Source organism: Polyergus mexicanus, unplaced genomic scaffold, assembly GCF_030449975.1.
Source record: "Polyergus mexicanus isolate NDT 795.1 unplaced genomic scaffold, iyPolMexi1.0 SCAF_6, whole genome shotgun sequence".
In the NCBI taxonomy this organism is placed as follows: Eukaryota; Metazoa; Arthropoda; class Insecta; order Hymenoptera; family Formicidae; genus Polyergus; species Polyergus mexicanus.
Window position 1 is genome coordinate 9,838,836 of NW_027223326.1, and position 18,887 is coordinate 9,857,722.

The 18,887-nt window shown below is 36.3% G+C and overlaps 3 protein-coding genes across 7 annotated transcripts; 2 read left to right on the forward strand and 1 right to left on the reverse strand.

Moving 5' to 3' along the window:
• The first annotated feature begins 403 nt into the window (after positions 1-403).
• On the forward strand, positions 404-1,129 carry LOC138934398 (LYR motif-containing protein 9-like). The gene is made up of 3 exons (XM_070298092.1): positions 404-585; positions 852-944; positions 1,041-1,129. Exons 1-3 carry the CDS (start codon positions 463-465, stop codon positions 1,074-1,076), a joined length of 252 nt encoding a protein of 83 aa, XP_070154193.1. The 5' UTR covers positions 404-462; the 3' UTR covers positions 1,077-1,129.
• Positions 1,128-3,536, forward strand: LOC138934397 (probable tRNA (uracil-O(2)-)-methyltransferase). Its single transcript, XM_070298091.1, has 2 exons — positions 1,128-2,090; positions 2,409-3,536. The coding sequence occupies exons 1-2, from the start codon at positions 1,128-1,130 to the stop codon at positions 3,306-3,308; spliced, it is 1,863 nt and encodes a 620-aa protein (XP_070154192.1). The 3' UTR covers positions 3,309-3,536.
• Positions 2,368-18,520, reverse strand: LOC138934396 (zinc finger protein 236). 5 transcript variants are annotated; one of them, XM_070298087.1, is made up of 25 exons: positions 18,239-18,520; positions 17,838-18,041; positions 17,454-17,569; positions 17,051-17,356; positions 16,709-16,843; positions 16,254-16,418; positions 10,436-10,573; positions 10,059-10,196; positions 9,864-9,981; positions 9,600-9,742; positions 9,308-9,533; positions 9,156-9,234; positions 8,844-8,979; positions 8,626-8,765; positions 8,085-8,438; positions 7,749-7,983; positions 7,436-7,673; positions 7,242-7,351; positions 6,914-7,156; positions 6,406-6,770; positions 6,197-6,335; positions 5,979-6,088; positions 5,636-5,882; positions 5,286-5,562; positions 2,368-5,002 (listed from the first exon to the last, which is right to left on the reverse strand). In XM_070298087.1, exons 2-25 carry the CDS (start codon positions 17,953-17,955, stop codon positions 3,813-3,815), a joined length of 5,466 nt encoding a protein of 1,821 aa, XP_070154188.1. In that variant the 5' UTR covers positions 17,956-18,041; positions 18,239-18,520; the 3' UTR covers positions 2,368-3,812. The 5 variants fall into 5 exon arrangements, with proteins under 5 accessions (XP_070154188.1, XP_070154187.1, XP_070154186.1 ...); XM_070298086.1 differs by having other exon boundaries at positions 2,369-5,002; positions 10,059-10,202; positions 17,838-18,038; XM_070298085.1 differs by having other exon boundaries at positions 2,369-5,002; positions 10,059-10,202.
• Between the last annotated feature and the right edge of the window lie 367 nt (positions 18,521-18,887).

Genomic DNA, 18,887 nt, shown 5'->3' on the forward strand with positions numbered 1-18,887 from the left:
ATTACAATCAAACATTAAAAATCCAAGTATTAATTAGATAGAACCTGGCATATATAAATCCTATTTTTATATACTTACTAGTGCATTATATATATATTCAATTAACTTTGAAATTTCTTTATATTTTAACATTTTTCATGGTTTTTTATATCTTTTTGTATTTTGAAAAATTTTTATCTTTGTGTAATATTATAATCTCTTTACTGATTAATCATCTCCTTTTTTATTTAATATTCCAATTTTATTAGACTATTGTGCTAAGAAGATACTAAAACAAAAACGTAATTTGCAATTGTCTGTGATATAAAATTTTAAACAGATTAATGATATCTTCACTTTCTATTTTATCAATAACGGGTATAATTAGCAATCACTGCATGAGATACCATACGTCGAAAATAGTGGATGAGGAAAGAAAGGAGTTACGGTTCCACATGTGCTTCTCGTGATCTCGGATAAACAATGGCGAACCGAGTCGGCAATGCAACGTTGAATACATCTAAGCAATTGTATAAATATTTATTGCGTGAATGCGAAAAACTACCCAAACACACGCAGCAATTTTATAAGCACTCAGTCAAACAAGTACGTGAAAAATATTTTTACTCGATAACGATAAACCAATTTGAATAACTGGATATATACAGAAGTATTTAAAAAAAAGTTTTAATCTATTAAAATATAAACGTAGAATAATATCAAAATTAGAAATATTAAAAGTTAAGTATAAATCTAATGGGAAGAGAAAGAAAAAGCTATTGCGTTTCTTCGTGAAAAAAATAATCTTAGAGATGGCAAATTTTCTTTTCATTGATATCTTTTGAGATAATAAAGGCTTATTCCTCTTCTAGAGTTTCAAGCAGCACGCGTCAGAATCTGATGAGGAACGTATACAGCAAATTATGGAACGAGCATTGTTAGATGCCAAATGGGTGATACAAAAGGTGCTTTCTTCCTATTGATACGTAAATTAAGTTTGAATTATATATATTTGAAATATTCGAATCAGTTATAATTTATATCTTTTTCTTATTTGACAGTATAAACAACCAGGTAGCACTTCAACACCAAAATGATAAATAATCAATATATCTTAATGTACGCATATATTAGTATTAGATAGAAAAATGAATTTTGAACATGTTGCTAGCGAGAGCACCAATAGCAGTGCTTTGCAATTTTGGAAAGCGATCGCTATCTGGATGAGAAATCCTCATGTTGTTAATCGTAGAATTCTAGGAACTCGCAAACTATTAACAATCATAGTAAGTTGCAATGTTCTGGATATTTTCAAACGCATTGAGAAGCTTCATATCCAACCTAATAATTTCGAGTGTGACTTAGCTTCAAAAAATATAAAAGACTTATTAGATACGTTAAATATCACAGAATATTGTCAATCATTTGAATGTACGAATCCACTTAAGGTATTAAATGATGATAAAGTGTATCTGTGTATAAAGAAACTTCTGCCTCGCAATACACAAATATTCTCGCCTACACTGGAATTTATATTTATTGACAAGAAATCCATCAGCGTTACTAGTTTCCATAAACCGATCATTTCGGATAAACAATCTTTAGGTCCGAATACACCTTATAGTATACAGCATCACGAATACGGTTCCACCTGTATAAATATACATAAATCGGATGCTGATAACTATGACAAAAGTTGTGACTGGCTGAGATTCAAATTTTTCCCGCGTCTGATAAAGTGGATGGAAAGCGAAAATGATGGAGCCAATTCGAAAATTAGTTCTCTCAGTCTCGTCTCTATCGAGAAGTACGCTTTGTTATACAATCGCTTAAAGGAAAAATATGGCACGAAAATGGTGGAAATATGGCCAGAGAACACAGATCCAACAAAGTTTGTTTACGAGGACATCGCGATCGCGACATACCTGTTGCTACTATGGGAAAAAGAGAGATTGGAAAAGGATATGCAGGAGCTGCAATCATTCGTCGATCTTGGTTGCGGCAATGGTCTTCTCGTCTATGTCTTGTCTAGCGAGGGTCATAAAGGAACGGGAATCGATTTGCGCAGGAGAAAGATCTGGGACCTGTTCCCCAAAAGTACTCATTTGCAAGTATGTATACAATATTCGCTATACAATTATAATTTACTGAAGAAGTTCAGATATTATAGCAGTCCATAATTAAATCCACATTTGTCGGCAATTCTTTTATGCTATTTACGTCAGAAATTGATAAATATTGTTGTGTAACAATTATACACAAATTTTATACTGTGATTTTTTTAATAATGCTTTTTGCTAATATTTTGTTACATTCTGTAAAATATAATAATAATTTTAAATATTAATAATAATATAAATATTAATAATAATTTTTTACATACTCATTTGTACATATTCTAATATCATAGTATGATTTGTATGTACCAGGTCAGCACGATTGTTCCGTCTTCAGAGACAGTTTTTCCCGGAGTGGACTGGATCATAGGGAATCATTCGGACGAACTCACCCCGTGGATCCCGGTGATTGCGGCGCGTAGTTCTTACGAGTGCCGATTCTTCCTGTTGCCATGCTGTGCCTACGAATTCGACGGCGCGAAATATCGGCGTTGCAATGCCGGCGAGAGTCAATATTCAGAGTACATGTCCTACGTTCAGAATGTATGCGAAGGTTGCGGTTTTCTCACACTAATGGACAGATTGCGAATCCCGTCGACTAAGCGAACTTGTTTCGTCGGATGGAAGAGGACTTACGCGAGGGAAAACTCCGCGACGCTGGACGCCGACATTCAGAAAATGATATATGCGAGATCGGCAGTTGCTACCTTACCTCTGAAAAAAACCATAGGAAGCGAAGCGAAGAATGATCCGTGGTCTCTAAACTTTAAACCGAGGAGTTCGATGGAGCGAACGCGGAACTGCACGCAATTAGACAGAGAACTAGTTCTCGACATAATCAACGTAGTCGTAGCACATCTTTTGCGGACCAATCGCAGAATATCGCTGGAATGGAGACCCGGTGAAACGTGGAACGCCGGTGGGCAGGTAGGCATCGGTGAAGTGGCAAAGCTGTTGGCGCCTGAGATGCTGCAACAACTACGAAACGAGTGCGGAGGATTGCAAACTTTACTGAAGAATCATAATCACATTTTCTGCGTCACTCAAGGAAAAGTGCAATTTCGGATTCCTGGCATTGTTGATAAAAGGAAGAAAGTTAGGAGGAAAAGGAACAACAGTGAACTATTGAGAAAAATTAAGCCTTGTTGGTTTCACAAGAATCATCCCGATGGATGTCCCGCTCTCGAGATCGACTGTGACTTTCAACATTGAGTTCCTTCATTGCTTATTATGTTGTATTTCATATTCTGGAATTCTATTATTTAAGTGCAATGATGCATTTAACAATATATTTTATTTTAAATAAAAAAAGAAAATAAATGTCGATTGTTGCACATCAAAGCTAAAATGAAAAGAACACATATGCAATGGTCTCACCGATGTGGATTAACATTGTAAAACGTAACAATATAGTGTAAATTAGTCAAACGAAATATTAAATTACATCTCGACTATATAGATATTTTGTTATAGCATCAGCGATATATAACATATCTCTCATTCATCACAGCTTTAACTATTTGTCTAAAATTCGAAATTTTTCTTCATGTTTGTTTGATATTTTGAAGCGTAATATTTAATCATCGATCATTTACGGCACATTTTTTCAGTACGTTATATTATATATCTATCTGTGTTCTCTGTTCGAAAATCTCTGAATCACAGGATTGAATCTTCTGAAAAAGAGCATCTTTTGAAAAGAGCTCCTTTAAATGTTCACTTGAGAAAATCTACCACCAGTATGTCATCCAGATTCATCAATTTGGTGTCCGCTCCTTGATTTTCCTGCAGAAGCGCGCCCAGCATCTGTTGACCGCTTTTTAGTTTTTTGACGTCAAGCATGACCAGTTGATGGACGCGCTTCAGATGAGTTTGCAAATTGCACTTCTGCGTGAACGAGTGCTTACAGTGCGGACAGGGATAGGGCCGATCGCCGGTATGATGCTTCTGGTGCAGCTGCAGCGTAAACTTTTGCGCGAATGACTTATCGCACTGCTCGCACTTGTATGGCCGTTCGCCTGTATGAATGCGCTTATGCCGCTCCATCTGGTATGGCTTTGTAAAGGTCTTGCCACATATGTCGCACTCCTTCCGCGATGACTGCGTCGAGGTTTTAGCTGTCTCCGTCGTCACCGCTTGACTGTCACATATTGTTGTTGATTGACTGCTTGTCTTTACTTTGGATTCGTCACCACCAATGTTCGTATCTTGATCCTGCATCTGTACTATGGAAACAGGTGGCAAGCAATCGTTCATTTGAATAATCGCCGCGTCGCTCGCATTCGTGGTCGTCGTCTCACTTGACACTTGGCTGGTTATCACTATCTGATGATTGGCGTTACTCAGATTGCAAGCTTCCTGGAAAGGATTCGTACCAACTAACTCGATCACGTTGGTTGGCATTTCAGCGGCGCTGTTTATTGCTGGCTGCGTCGTCAGTATCGTATCGTCTGTTTGGATAGTGACGAGACCGTTCGCCAGCAGAAATTGCAGATTCGCCACCAGCTCGTTACTGTCGTTTAAAGACAGCATGGAATTGTTGTTGAGAATCGTCGTTGTCGTCGCATCGGTATGATTAAACGCGATTTGATTTGGCAAGTGAACCGCGCCACTAAAATTCATTTCATTGTGCTCTAACGAGGAATAATTAAGATTCTGCGATGGCGCAACTTCGCTGCCATTGATCACGGCCGCCGCCGTCGTCGTCCTCGATGCGTGATCCAAAGAACTGTTGCCAATATTTTCGAGACTAGCCGCCACTTCCGCTACTGCCGCGATCTTTTGGTGTTTAGGTTTGCGCTTCGCGCTGCCCTTATGTTCTCTTGCATGTTTCTGCATGTGCACCTTCTTATGACCTGAAGTGCGAAATCGCAGGTCGCACATAGGACACTTGAACGGCTTAGAACCTGAAAATTTATCGCAAATTATTATACCTAACTTAACCTATTCAAGTTTTAAATAAAATTTTTATGTTCATCGCGCATATATAACTCTGACATTTGAAAATCTTAGATGGATGAAACATTTCTGGTACTGGAATTTATTTCTTGATTTCAATTCATTTGTAGATATAAATTTTGAAATAAAATACTAAGCTATCGTTACAGAAAAATTTTAAACGAAGATCCTTTCCCTCTTATTTCCTTCAATTACATATTTTACGATACATAAAATGATTTGGGAAATTACCCGTGTGCAGTCGCATGTGGACCTTCAAACTGCCCTTCGTAGCGAACATGCTGTTGCAGACGTGGCAGCAAAACGTTTTCTTGCCCGTGTGAACCTTTACATGTGAGTCTAGAGTGCACTTAACCGCGAAGCTCTTGTTGCAGTGATCGCATTTGTATGGCCGCTCGCCCGTATGCGTGCGAATGTGCCTAATGAGATCGCTCGGCTTCCGGAAGGTTTTCGGACAGTACTTGCATTTGTTCATATATTCTTTCGTCTCTTTTCTCTCCGCGTTTTCCTGAACGATCGAAAGCCATTTGATATAAATATAAAAATATTTTAAAAAGCGATGAAAATACATATATACTCACGTCCACGCGGTCCATGCTTTTCCTCTCGGCAACTGCGTCCATTAATACTTTCTCAGATACCGACGAGTCCGTGTTCATTCGGACGTCTAGCATCGTTATAGACGGAAGACATGAACTGGAGGAGATCGCATCCTTTTCGTTCGGTCCCAGGCGCACAACTTTTAAAATCCCGCTATGCATTTTGCTGTGATGTTTCAATTGCGATTTACTATCCAACACCTTCTTACATGTCGTACATTTCAATAGCCTGTATGACACACAAAACCAGAAAGACTTTCAGATGTTCTACTGAAATGAATATGAGAGATATATTTCTCAACGTTCTATCAATCAATTTGCTTACTCTGTGTGCAGCCTCTTCGTGTGCCTGTTGAGACCACCATTCGTATGGAATCGCTGGGAACACATCGGACACTCATACATTTTGGCACCGCAATGAGATTCCAAATGTTCCTGCGGAGATTACGTCGATTTTATTGAATATCAAATCGGTTTTATTACGTGATTTAGCAAATAGTTATAATCTCACATCATAATATACAAATACTTCAAAAATATTACCTTCAATCCCTCTGCCGTAAAATTATTACGATGGCATATGTGACACTCTAATAAATTATTGTACTCCGATATTTTGGCGGAATTATTTGTTCCTGAAGAAACGAGCGTATCTGGCTGTATCGTACTTTGAAAGTTGTTCCTGCAAGTATCACATATTTTTTAATTGCTCTATAATAACACAATTTCACATATAAATTAGAAGAACTTACATGAATAAAGAATTTCTCTCGCTCTCGCATGATATAACATTACTTTTCTGTAGCGCTTTTTCATGTTCAGTCGCGTCTTGCATCTCGATTAATCCATTTGTAGTGTCCGCTTTCGCGATGATCTTCGAAAACTTCGATGGACATACTTGCGAAAGGCTCACCAATTCCGAACAATTATCCTTAGAATTTATTACCATTAGATGAGCATTCTTCGTAATTGCAGAAGCGTCTATACTATTAACTGTCGTAACCGGAATAGCATGTTGTTCTTCTTGTCTGTCATCTTCTTCCACAGATCTGGGCAAAATACCAGATATACTCGTCGTGTTGGTCGGATTCAAATTGATGTCCATCTCACTGTCCGTCTGCAAAATCGATTATTGAAATTCATTTTTATATAAAGAGATATGAATGAAGTAGTTAAAAAATAGGTTACAGTGTGCATGTTTTATTGCTGACATTTTAGTTCTAGAATTATATCATTCTCTTGCGTAAAAAGTGTATTTACCTGTAATGTAATCTGGCTCATATCAAATGAATCGAATTGCGACGTGAATATAGTATTGCCAGAAGAATCCAGATTTTTGTTATGCTCATAAATTATATTGAGCACCGGCTGTTCCCTAGAATTGTCAAGAGAATTCGTATTCGTCTCATCCATCTGCTTCGGTAGATTGTTTGCCAGTCCGAGATTCATGCCAATATTAAACAGTTGTTGATTCAATGTCTCTTCGATTTCTTGTATACTTTCCTACAAAATTTTCTGCCAATGTTATTTGTTTCTCTTTATATTGTAATATTTATGCACATTTTTTATAACTATTAAAGTTATGTACCGCTGTAAAGGTTTGATCCCCTGAGTAATGAGACAACGTGATGGTGCCAGTTTCATCGGCATGTAAAGTTTGTGAAGTTTCTAAATTAGTTGTGTCAACAGATAAATTTTCTGAAAAATATAATTATATATATATAAATATAATCCATTTTTTTCAAAATCTGATGTACATTTTATATTTGTTTGAAAACGTACGATTTGCTGCTGACGTTGTCGCGCTGTTTGTCAATAAGAAAGACTTATTTTTCTCTGCATTGATATTTTGAAAGTGATCAGAAAAAGCTTGCGTGAAATCTGGCGCCATTTGCGGTTGGAACGACACTTCCATATCTTCGGCGAGAGTGATGCTTGCCGATAAGGGTGCTGAGCCAGCTTCTTTTTCTCTCAAAGGCTGTTGTTCCTTCTGCTCTTGTGTCTTTTGTTCCTCTAATTGCTATTTAGAACATACATGAAACTTTAATATTTTAACACATTTCATCAACAAGTTTTCTAGAATTTAAATATGTACCCGTTGCACCAGTTCATGCTTGTGTCTTTTTATGTGTTTTCGACAATTGACATACGTCTTAAACGTCTTATGACAATATGGACACATAAATGGCCTTTTATTGCTATGCGTGACTAAATGCCTCTTCATGCTACTTTGCGTGGAGAATTTTGTGTTGCATACCGAACAACTGTACGGCCTCGCGTCGTCATGAGTGTGCAAGTGAGATTTCAGGACACTATTTGATGTAAACCTTCTGTAAAAGTGACAACATAAAAATTTTTGATCGATATGTATATATTGCAAATTGCAAATTGTATGCAAATTAATCTATAATTAAGTAAAAAAATCTCAAACCTGTCGCATTTGGAGCATTTGTAAGGACGTTCGCCCGTATGTCTGCGATAATGTTGTTTCAAATGGCTGACTTTCCTGAATGCTGCATGACAGACCAAACATTCATGCGGCCTGGTCACGCCGGCATTCTCGTACAATTGCTTTTGTTTCGATTGCACTTGGGCAACACTGATCTTGTTACCGGCGTCGCTGATGACAAGTGGCTCCTGCAGTACTACTTGCGGCACCAGAGTCTCCGCCTCCGGTAATATTTTGGGCTTTTCCCGCATGTGACACTTCATATGATTTTTCAGGATGATGCTCGAGTTGAATAATTTGCCGCATATATTGCATTTGTGCGGTTTCATATGTAATCTGAAAAGAATAGATTTTTATTGCTAAAAATAAGTATTTTAGTTTAGAGAATACAATATATATATAGATATGCAATTCATACTCAGAGAAAGAATAAAGCAAAATACATGTATAAAGGATAAAAATTTAACTGAGCTTTAGAACTTAAAATAAATTAGATTATATTATATACGACAAAGAAGTTTACCTTGTATGAGAGGTAAGACTACTATGGCATGCAAAAGTTTTATTGCAGGAAGCGCAAGCATATTTCTTTATTCCGGTGTGAGTTCGCTCGTGCGCTATCATTGTCGATTTTAACGCGAAAGAACGCACGCAGTACATACACTGAAAGACAGAATGACTTTATTATTTATTGTCTATTTGTCGCGATTGTGGATTCGAATGAACGAAAAGTCTATCTACTTTGAAGGGCTTTTCTTGCGTATGCACCCGTAAGTGACGTATCAAGTCCGACGGCTTTTTGAATTCTTTCGGGCAGAACGAACATACATACCACCGTACGTTTCCTATACAACGTTGCTTTATGGCGTGATACTTCCTGCAAATGTAAGTAGTTTTATTTATTTTCCAAATTATAATAGTATACAGAGCATTTTTTTGTCGCATTTAATAGTCATTGTCTATAATTTTAGATTATTATCTATAAAGTTTTTTAAATTGCCGATCGACTTTCCGTCGTGATTTTATATTTCTGCGTAAAATAAAGAGCATTACTTCGAAGTACTGCCAGCAGTCTTGTCCAACAATGTAACATATGTTGTTGGCAAATCCGTCTTTTTCGGTTCTGCGATTTCTATTACAAGTAAAAAAATATTAGATATAATGTTCATTTTGTAACAAATGGCGAATATATGAGAAATAATTACCTTTCAAAGAGACTTCGTTTTTGTTCGGCAAACCACTATTTTTCAACGCCTGTTGCAGAATATCGTTCTGCTCTGCATTCAACATCGCGGATCCCGTGGAATCTGCGGTATTATTTACGACGGCTTCCAAAGACGCCAACTGCGATATAACGCTATCAACCGTCGCGCGCATGTCAGCTTCCGAAGAGATACTAGAATTAGCTGCCGAGGATTTATCGGCGGATTCCTAAAGAAGCGTGAAGTTTTTTGATTCGAATCATTTTAACACAAAACAGTCGAATATCGCGCTTACCTCCTCCGGATTAGAATGCACTCGCTTTATGTGGCCATTTAAGCTGCCCAGCTTCTTGAAGATACAAGAGCAATAAGAACAGGCGTACGTCGGCTCACCTTCCGGTGCATTATGTACTCTGAGTATATGCGCTTTTAGATTTCCTGAAAAATTGGAAGATAGAGAAAACCATCGATGGATATAGAATGTTAATTTAGAATAACTTTTCTTATCATGTACAATTTTCGGCACATTTCATGTAATATTAATCGCAAATTCTCGAACCTTTCTGACTAAACTTGGCGCTGCAGAGGTTGCAGCTATGTGGCCGAATACCGTTGTGTTGCCATGCATGAATTTGTAGCGAACTTTTTTGTGTAAATGCCCTGTTGCAAACAGTACACTGCAGAAGTAAAAAAATACGTGTGAAACGATCGTTCGTTCAAACTATTTATTTATATATGTAGAAAGAGCATTTACCTTAAACGGTTTCTCTCCGGTGTGCACTCTGATATGCCGCATCAGCTGGCTCGGCTTTTGGAAATTCTTCAAACATATGGTACATTTGTACATTGTTTTATGTTTCGTTCCCCTCTTAGTTTGCTTTACTATCTTCGTCTGTAGCTATGGAGAAATAAACGCGATAAGACCCCCGGAGAGCGAAGCTTTACTAGCTTTACTAGCAACATAAAGATACTTCTCAAGAAAAAAAAGGATAAAGACGACAAGAGAAGCCTTTATCGCAGTTTTATATTAAATAAGGATAATAAGAAAGGGAATAATACATGAAACATTGCCAGTGTTATTGATTCGCTTATCAAATAGTTTACGGTACTTGATAAGTTCTTCCTACTCACCCTATAATGTTCGCGAATGTGCATTCGGTAGAGCGCGGGTTGCGTGAATTGCTTGTTGCACAATTTACACTTTCGTACACCAACATCCTCATTCGCCCACTTTTCTCCGTGAAGCTTCAAATGCGCATCTAATTGAGCCTGATATAAAGATTATTTAAATATAATAATTAAAATTATATAATAATCTATATAGTAATTAAATATACAAATTATAAATTTTATATATTACAATTATATATATATATATTTATTTATTTATTTATATATACACACACATATAATTAAATAATTATTTTAAAATATTTTTGTAAAAATTATTTTAAATTTTACATACGCATATAAAATTCTTTATAAAATATAATATCTCTTTTCATTTCGAAGCAGCTTCCTTGCGCCTATAATAATTTAGGGATTATTGAAATGTACCTTATAATACTGAGCGCTGATTCCAAGAGCGAGATGAAATACGCGCGTGCAGATGAGAAGAAGCGCGAAATTCAGGCAGTCGACGGCAAACGACATATCGGAAGACGGCACAGATTATGTCGTGTAACATAAAGTAATACGCGCCGGCGGGCAGTGAATACTTATATGGCAGTGCTTGGAGCAAAAAGTAGGACGAACACAAGGCATTGAACACAACGCGGTGACCCACCGCGATTTATCGTGACTGTCGATCATTCGTCTCGAAGAAATAATTTTTTTTCTTAACGATAAGGAACGAAGGAACACGAAATATTGAACACACAAAATTCGACTTATCACATGCTGATAGTAAATTTAATCATTATTCGCACATGTCACGCGTAGAATTTCGCTGATGAATTGTATATCTCATTGTCTCCTATCGATAAAGAATACCGTCAAAGAAGAAGCAAAATAAATTAGAGATCAGAAAAAGTACTAATCTTCAAGAATGTCACTCGCCCTCATGGATCGAATTGAGCGATTATAATTAATGTGCGTGACAAATTATACACGGATCTTTATTATATATCATCCACATGGTCGTATATCGTGCGACAAACAGACGACTGCAAAAAATGGAGTTTCAATCTCTGTTTTCCTCTTCCTTCTCTACCCTTTTTTTTGTTACTCTCTTTTTCTCTCTCTTCTCACGCAATAAAATATATAAAATAAAATTTACTTTCTTCTTTTCTTCCTTGTTTTTTTTTATTATTCTCTTCTTATCTTTTCTTTATCTTCTTTCAACTATTTCATTAAGTGCAATATAATAAATTCTCTTTTTCCCCTCTCTCCCCTCCCCCTCTTCTTCTCCCTTTCTCCTTGCAGAGTAAGTTCTTCTTGAAGAAGAGTCCAGAGATCGTCGAGATTGTCGTGGCCTCTTAATTCTCGCGCGTCGCCGCGACCAGTATCACGCCTTCGAAGGAGGACATTGCACTTTTTCCGACACGCATGCCGCTCGCGGTCCAGCAGCTTCCTCCCCGCGCGTCGATTGATCTTCCCAAAGTCGGCCGCTCTTCCTCCCCGCCACCTCCTCTCTCTTCCGCCTGCGGGCCGCCGTACTCCTCTTCCTCTTCCGCTTGATCGTCCTACGCAACTTCTCGTTTCTTCGTTCTCCTCTTCCTCGCGCGTTTCCCTCTTCCGAACTTTACTTTCCCTTTCTCGCAATGCTTCTGCTGCGATGATAAGATTTCGGTAAGCCAGCGAGAAACTCATCATTCGCATCTCGGATTCTTCAGATGCTGCCGACAAATGCCAAGTGACGAGTCGGCGATCTGCATAAGTAAACTTGAGACGGCATAGCTCTCGTGAATCTATAAGATTTTACGATAAAGAAAGATTTTAAGACTGGTGCTGTTTCGGGAATAAGATGGAAAAAAGAATGACACGAAACTTTTTTTTCAATTATTCAGATCTTGTCTGCAATTTATATCTAGAAAATCTAAAGTTCCGAAACAGATTGTTTTGTCAAAAGTTCCATCAATGAAACATTAGATTAATTATGATTAAGAGATCGGAAAGGATAATTCATCTCTCTCCTTTTAGTCCTCGTATTGCCTAGATTTTAATGCATAACGTTCATAAGATTGAAATCAAAACGGCGGATTTTGTTAGAACGATTCTTTGTGTCGAAGCACATCCAAAGAGCACAGAACATCTAATCACGTCGGACATAACGATTCAGGAAACGACCTCCGGCTTCGATACACCGCCCACCGTTGAGGACAGCGCAAGGACAGCATTTTTGTTGACTCGAAACAATATTCCTTCACACTTTCTGTTGCTTTTCACAAAACATCCTTAGATTCTCGTTGTTATATAAAAATAAAATAGAACGTTCCGATTAAAATTAACTTCGAAGAATTTTACTGGAAAAAAAGGACGATTTCATAGAAATATTTTCGGCAATTCTCTCTTCTTTCAGCAGTCGGAAACGAGGACGATTGAGATAGGGCGAATCATTGCATTGCAGCAAATGAACAATTGGCGTGTCAAGTGTCAAGCGGACGTGTGCCGTCGTCAGACAAACGCGAACGACTCGAGACTGCAAAAGCAAGAAGAAGATCGATGGCGTTCTCGAGGAATGGAGTTCCTGAAATACAGTCTCGACTAAACATCATTAATTTCCCCGTATTAAATCGCCCTCTTTCGCGCTGTCGCTCGTAACGTCGTCGCAGATTTCGTTGGTCGTCTCTTTCTGATCTTCATCTTCTTCGATGCGTTCTTACACACGCTGCGTCAGATTATTATTATTTGCGTGCGTAAACACGCGCCTCCGCAAAAGATCACTGGGCTGAGCTAAGTCTTCCGCGAAAAAAATTTGATATATCTCATAGCGGTTCGCACACACACAAAATGTGACACTCATCGATATTTTTATATTTTAATATCGCGATCGCGATTCAAATATCGCTTAGGATAGAGAGCGATCTCGACGAAGTATCGAAGAATTGTGTGTGATTTTCTTAGGATTATGTTATTATGTTACTAATAATAACGAGTTATCGAAACGGCAGTTATATCCTCGCTCTTCCCAGTAAAGTTCAACGGTTTGGTTCTTATCAACGCCGGTCGCGTTATCGGCATTTTCATTTTGCCCGGCGATTTTTTCGTTTTCTCCATTACACTTCCTTCGCAGATTTGTTTTACGTTCGTTATCCTTCACCTGCACGTGTTCACCGTAGATTCTCAATCCGAGAAGCATCTGCTCCACCTACGTAACAAACGCACAATTATTTATGCTCGATTTTTCTTCTTCCTATACATTTCGTTTCACATTATGTCACACTATATATCAGGAGGAAACATCATCTGCACAATTTCTATCACGAATCTCGGTCTTCGAGGGAAGACGAGTGGAATTCCTCGAAGACCCTTCAAATCTGACGACAGAGAAAATATACAGATCCGTGGAGGAATAGGCGTAAAAACCGCCGGAAAGACCGCCCGTTCTGAGAGAAAAAAATTCTTTTCAATCACGTTGAAAGATAAAATATCACGCAGCGAAACTATAATGTAGAATTTGTAGTATTAATTATCAAATAATCCTGTAGAGGTACGATCCATTTCGATATTTGCGTAAACTGTTATGTCGATTCCTTTATTTTTTCAGCGATGAATCCCGACGAGAGACGTAAAAATAATAGCGACGAAATATAATACAGACAGTAATGGCAATCCTTGAAGATGTGATCATAATTAATTAACGCATCACGTTTCCTAATCAATTTCATAGGAAGAGATTAAAATGACCATGAATCCTTTAACGAATATGAGTTCTCGCGACACACTAGTGACACATGTGCAGTGTCCTTTGACTTTGAGAAACCGCATATTTCGTCGAAGAGATACGAGATGACAAGCGTGAGCACGTGCACACTTCACGAGTATTCGTCGCTCACTGACGAAGCGACTGTAAGTGTCGCTTACATCGTCGTCATTATAATCGACTCCTCTCCGTGAACGACATACTTTTAGATTTGCCCGAAATGTCACAACAGATAAATCAGATTACAATCACAGATTCTAACATTTCCATATAAATTCAAAATTGAGCTTGAAAATGAAGAGTTCGTACTATTTTTATTTATATAAAACATTATATATTTTCTTATTTCTGCGTCTTCTTTAATTTTTTTCTTCATTCTTGGAATAATTTTCTTGCACGACATGTAAAACTATTTTTGTATTTATCTTTTATCTCACTTCGTACATTTTTTCTTGGCTTTTTCTATCTTCCTCTTTTTCTCCAAAAAAAATTTTCAATCTTTATGAGGATTATTTTTAAAATTTCTTTTCTGGAGCTGAAATTAAAATGTTCAAGCGCGTATAATCTAGTATTCCAACATCTCTCTAACTATAATCTTCTCTACATATAGAGTTTCTCTTCTTCAACTGAGTGTCTGTACGTTAAATACAACCGAATAACACAATGCAACGCGTTGCTTAGAGTCTATTTCATATTTCATCGTTACACACGCGCGTGCATGTAGGCGTATGACGCGTGTCGGCGGTCAAACGCAAGAGCAATCGGCGAGGGATCTGTGAAATCATGCGATTCGGTTGCGTAATTCGTACCCGCCGCATTAATATAGCCGTTGTTGCTGCTACTTTCTCAGGTTTTATTAATCCACGTCACATTGTGTCGATCGGCGAATGATCTTGATTCTCATTGTCTTTGTAAACGCTCAGAAAATTATCTGGGAATCGTAAAACTATATCAAAGATATTTTCTCAGTGCTCTGAAAAACGTACACTTTTCTTTCAACCAATAACAAGTACGCAATCGAAAATATATGCTATCTCGAATGTGTATGACTCATTAATTTCATTCCAATTGACTTTATTACTAATTAACATAGATACGTTTATAAATACGTAATAAAGATGAAGCGGCTGAATAATTATTGCTGCTCGTAAAGTATTGCAAGGCCGATTATTGAGGATATACTTTGACGACGCTATGAGATAATGTCCTCTCTTAGTCTTCGAGAGAATTATTAAATCATCTTCTCCATTTATCTGACTGCAGTAAGTTACAAGGGCATAACGAAACAAGAGAATTATTGGTTCCTATCTTCTTCTCTATGATCGCTTGATTTTGGTCAGCGTGCGGCGAATAGATAAGTCGTTACGGGTCGCCAAGATCGACCTTTGATTGAACGGAGTAAAATCAAAATTCGTTTTATATCGGGTTATATTCATTGCATTAGCATAACTAAATTTATTTGTGTACTCTATCTCTCTTATTTATTATATAATAATAAATACAGATCTTATCGATTATTTAATGTGAACTAAGTTGCTATATGACGATGACAAACGTCTCTTAAACAATATTTTTTTGTACAAATTTATATTAAATAATTAATTAAAATTTGGATGTTATCGAACGAGGTTTACAAGCGCGCGATTCACGCTAACTTGAGCATTGCGGATCAATCGCAGAACGAACGAATATGAGGTAAAAAAAATCAACAGTCTTTAGCCTTCAGTCGTCAGGTAATAATCATATATATTGTATATTCAATGATGAATGTCATCAGTAAAGTGATCTGTGATCAGCATCAGCAGAAACGCGTCAGTTAAGACAAAGTATCGATAAGACGATCTTATATATCGCGATGATATTTGTCCATATAAAGATTGTTTGAAAACCGCCAGATAATATTTCAAAAATTATCTTGAAATAGCGCGTATAAAATGAATGAATTTTTCTATGTCATTTATAAAGATCGAGCATAGAGATATTAAATCTCTAAAAAAATCCTGTGCATTATTTTAAATATAGAAGAGAATTTCATTTGTACATGGAAATAAAAAAAATCTACAAAATAAATATTTTAAAACTTACTTTTGTTGAAAAGGCATCCTCGCACTCCGTGCAGAAGAGATTCTCCTCCTTTTCATGCAGTAGCATATGAGATTTGAGACTCGCCATTCTGGCGTATTTCCTACCACATTCGGGGCATTTCGGATCGCCGATATTATGCGTTGCCATATGAAGCGTGAAATTTGTCTGCAATGATGCCATTGTATGGAGTTACTAGACTGAATCAGACCATTGTATTAAAGATTAAAACAGAAGCAACTTTTACTACAGTTTATCTACTTCTACAAAAGATCAGCCGACCATCAAACAGATCTATTCGACGAAACCGTTTATGTCTGTTTTAGCAACTTGTTAGCTGTCTCTTTGATACAGTATATTTTTTTATTATACTATTAATTTAAATTTAAATGTACTACTTGAAATTTAAATATACTACTTCTTTCTTCATTAATAAGAAAGATAGCAAAAGAACTTACTGGAATATTAAAAGATGCTGGACATTTTGGACATCTGTGTGGTTTTTCTTCAGCATGGTTTTCCATATGTCTGCGGTATAACATCTGTTTAGTAAATTCTTGTCCACATATGTCACACTTTAAAGACTGTGTATTCTGCAACAGAGATATTAATAATATACAATTTCCAGATTGGAAACTTTCAATTAACTATGAAATTATATTTCAATCATTTCAATTAAATTTTCACAAAATATAAATATTGCATTTATTTTATTCAGTTATTACAGTGTGTGAGCATATTTTATAATAATTATAATGGAAATAAGAAAAATATTTCTAATATTAACATTGCGATATTACCTCAGTCTTTTTCGGTCTCCCTGGAGACTTTTTATGTACAGATGTAGATACAGATGTAGATTTATTTTTAATATGATTGTCAATTGTTGCCTGTTCTTTTGTCTTCTTCTTATAATTTTCTTCTTTATTTAATAATGCATTATCTTCCCTGATAGATAACAAAGGTTCTGTAGTTATACATTCATTTATATTCTGTACTACTTTCAGTTGTTCTGTAATCGCAGATACATTCTGTTGTATTGGAAGTAAGTTTACTTGTTGCATCACAGTTCCTGGTAGATCTTCCACATTTAATTGATAAATAGGCTAAAACAGAAATGTTTATCATATAGAATAAATGCATAAATAAAAAAAACTGTCTGCTTATGGTTTAACGTTTTTAAGGTGCTTTAAATATACATACAGGATGTAAAACAAAGTTTCCATCCACAGTCTTTATCAGTGTTGAAGACACTATGTTATTTTGTGGCATCAATGTAATAGGGGATGCCATAATTTCTAATGTGCCATCTTCATGTTCTGAAAAAAAATTATATCTTCAATGATCTTTAAATAGAATATACATTATATTGTACTCTTTTTATTTACTCATTTATTTAACAATTCTATGTATATATATACATTACAAATATAAAACTTCTGTGTAAAACTCTGAAAAATCTTTCATTATTGTATAAAGAGAAACATGTAAGAATAGAGAATATATCCTTCACAGTAATATATATAACACTGCATCTTTGCTAATTATTCATTTAGTATATTAAATATTGTTGATCTATTATCTTACCACCTACTGCGAAAAGCGTATGACCATCATCCGTAGTAATAAAACCAATCGGTGCTGTATCATTGGAATCAGTAAATTCCATTATTACGTTCTGCTCTGTCAACATGTTGACAGACATATTCTTAACGCAATGATGACAATAGCAATATTCAGATATAAAACAAGATTGATCCTGCAAGCTTGCACTTGCCCATACATAATCTGCTGCAAGTCAAACATAGCATGTTTAACTGTCATAATCTTTATTGTAACATACACAGAGAGAGACAGAGAAAGAGTATATGTGAGAAAGAGAGAGAGAGAGAGAGAGAGAGAGAGAGAGAGAGAGCTGCCATTACATTAAGATAATCTAACCTATAAACTATTTCGTTAGTTTTCGAACGATATTAAAATAAAATTACCCTTATACTTTCGATTGCGTATAAAAAACGCCGTCGATGAGACTCTTTCATTCACGATATATTCGCCTCGCAGATGTTTTCTTCATTTACCATATGTAAATGTCGCCATATGTTGTTCTTCTGCCACCGTTCTTCCTCGTTTTTTCAAAGTCGTGTGAATCGTTGTTCGTTTACGCTCGTCACGGATGTAACGCATATTTTTCCTTTTTAATCGTTTCTCTATTGTGACTAGACAACCGCTCCTGTCAAATTGACGCTTGATCAACATATATAAATTCATCAACGGCGTTCGCCATCGTATATACTTGTATATATAGCATGTATGTATAATTATTTATGAAAAGTAGTAATGGATATGATTAATTATACAGAAACAAATAGATTATAATTCTAATTAATTACGACAACTTATGAGAATTTAAATAGCGGAAAAAAGAGAAAAGAAGCGAAGAGACATCAATTTTAATTAAACTAAATTGAGAGTAAAGTAAAAAAGTATTCGTCATATAAAATATCTGTGTTTAAATTTATATAAAAAAGATTCAGTAAGTCATACAAAATAAACATAGCAGTGAATAAAAGATGAATGAGAAACTGATGTAAAAATGCAGATAATAAAAGCCATATATAGTTTTATAATGAATGCATT

Excerpts from the sequence above, each read along its gene's own strand:
- LOC138934398 (XM_070298092.1), top strand. The coding sequence starts at position 463 with ATGGCGAACCGAGTCGGCAATGCAACGTTGAATACATCTAAGCAATTG. Across the intron at positions 586-851 it reads ATAAGCACTCAGTCAAACAA|AGTTTCAAGCAGCACGCGTC; the intron begins GTACGTGAAAAA and ends TTCCTCTTCTAG. Across the intron at positions 945-1,040 it reads CCAAATGGGTGATACAAAAG|TATAAACAACCAGGTAGCAC; the intron begins GTGCTTTCTTCC and ends CTTATTTGACAG.
- LOC138934397 (XM_070298091.1), top strand. The coding sequence starts at position 1,128 with ATGAATTTTGAACATGTTGCTAGCGAGAGCACCAATAGCAGTGCTTTG. Across the intron at positions 2,091-2,408 it reads CCAAAAGTACTCATTTGCAA|GTCAGCACGATTGTTCCGTC; the intron begins GTATGTATACAA and ends TGTATGTACCAG.
- LOC138934396 (XM_070298086.1), bottom strand. The coding sequence starts at position 17,955 with ATGTCTGTCAACATGTTGACAGAGCAGAACGTAATAATGGAATTTACT. Across the intron at positions 9,982-10,058 it reads CCGGAGAGAAACCGTTTAAG|TGTACTGTTTGCAACAGGGC; the intron begins GTAAATGCTCTT and ends TTACTTCTGCAG. Across the intron at positions 7,984-8,084 it reads AAATGCTCCAAATGCGACAG|AAGGTTTACATCAAATAGTG; the intron begins GTTTGAGATTTT and ends TCACTTTTACAG.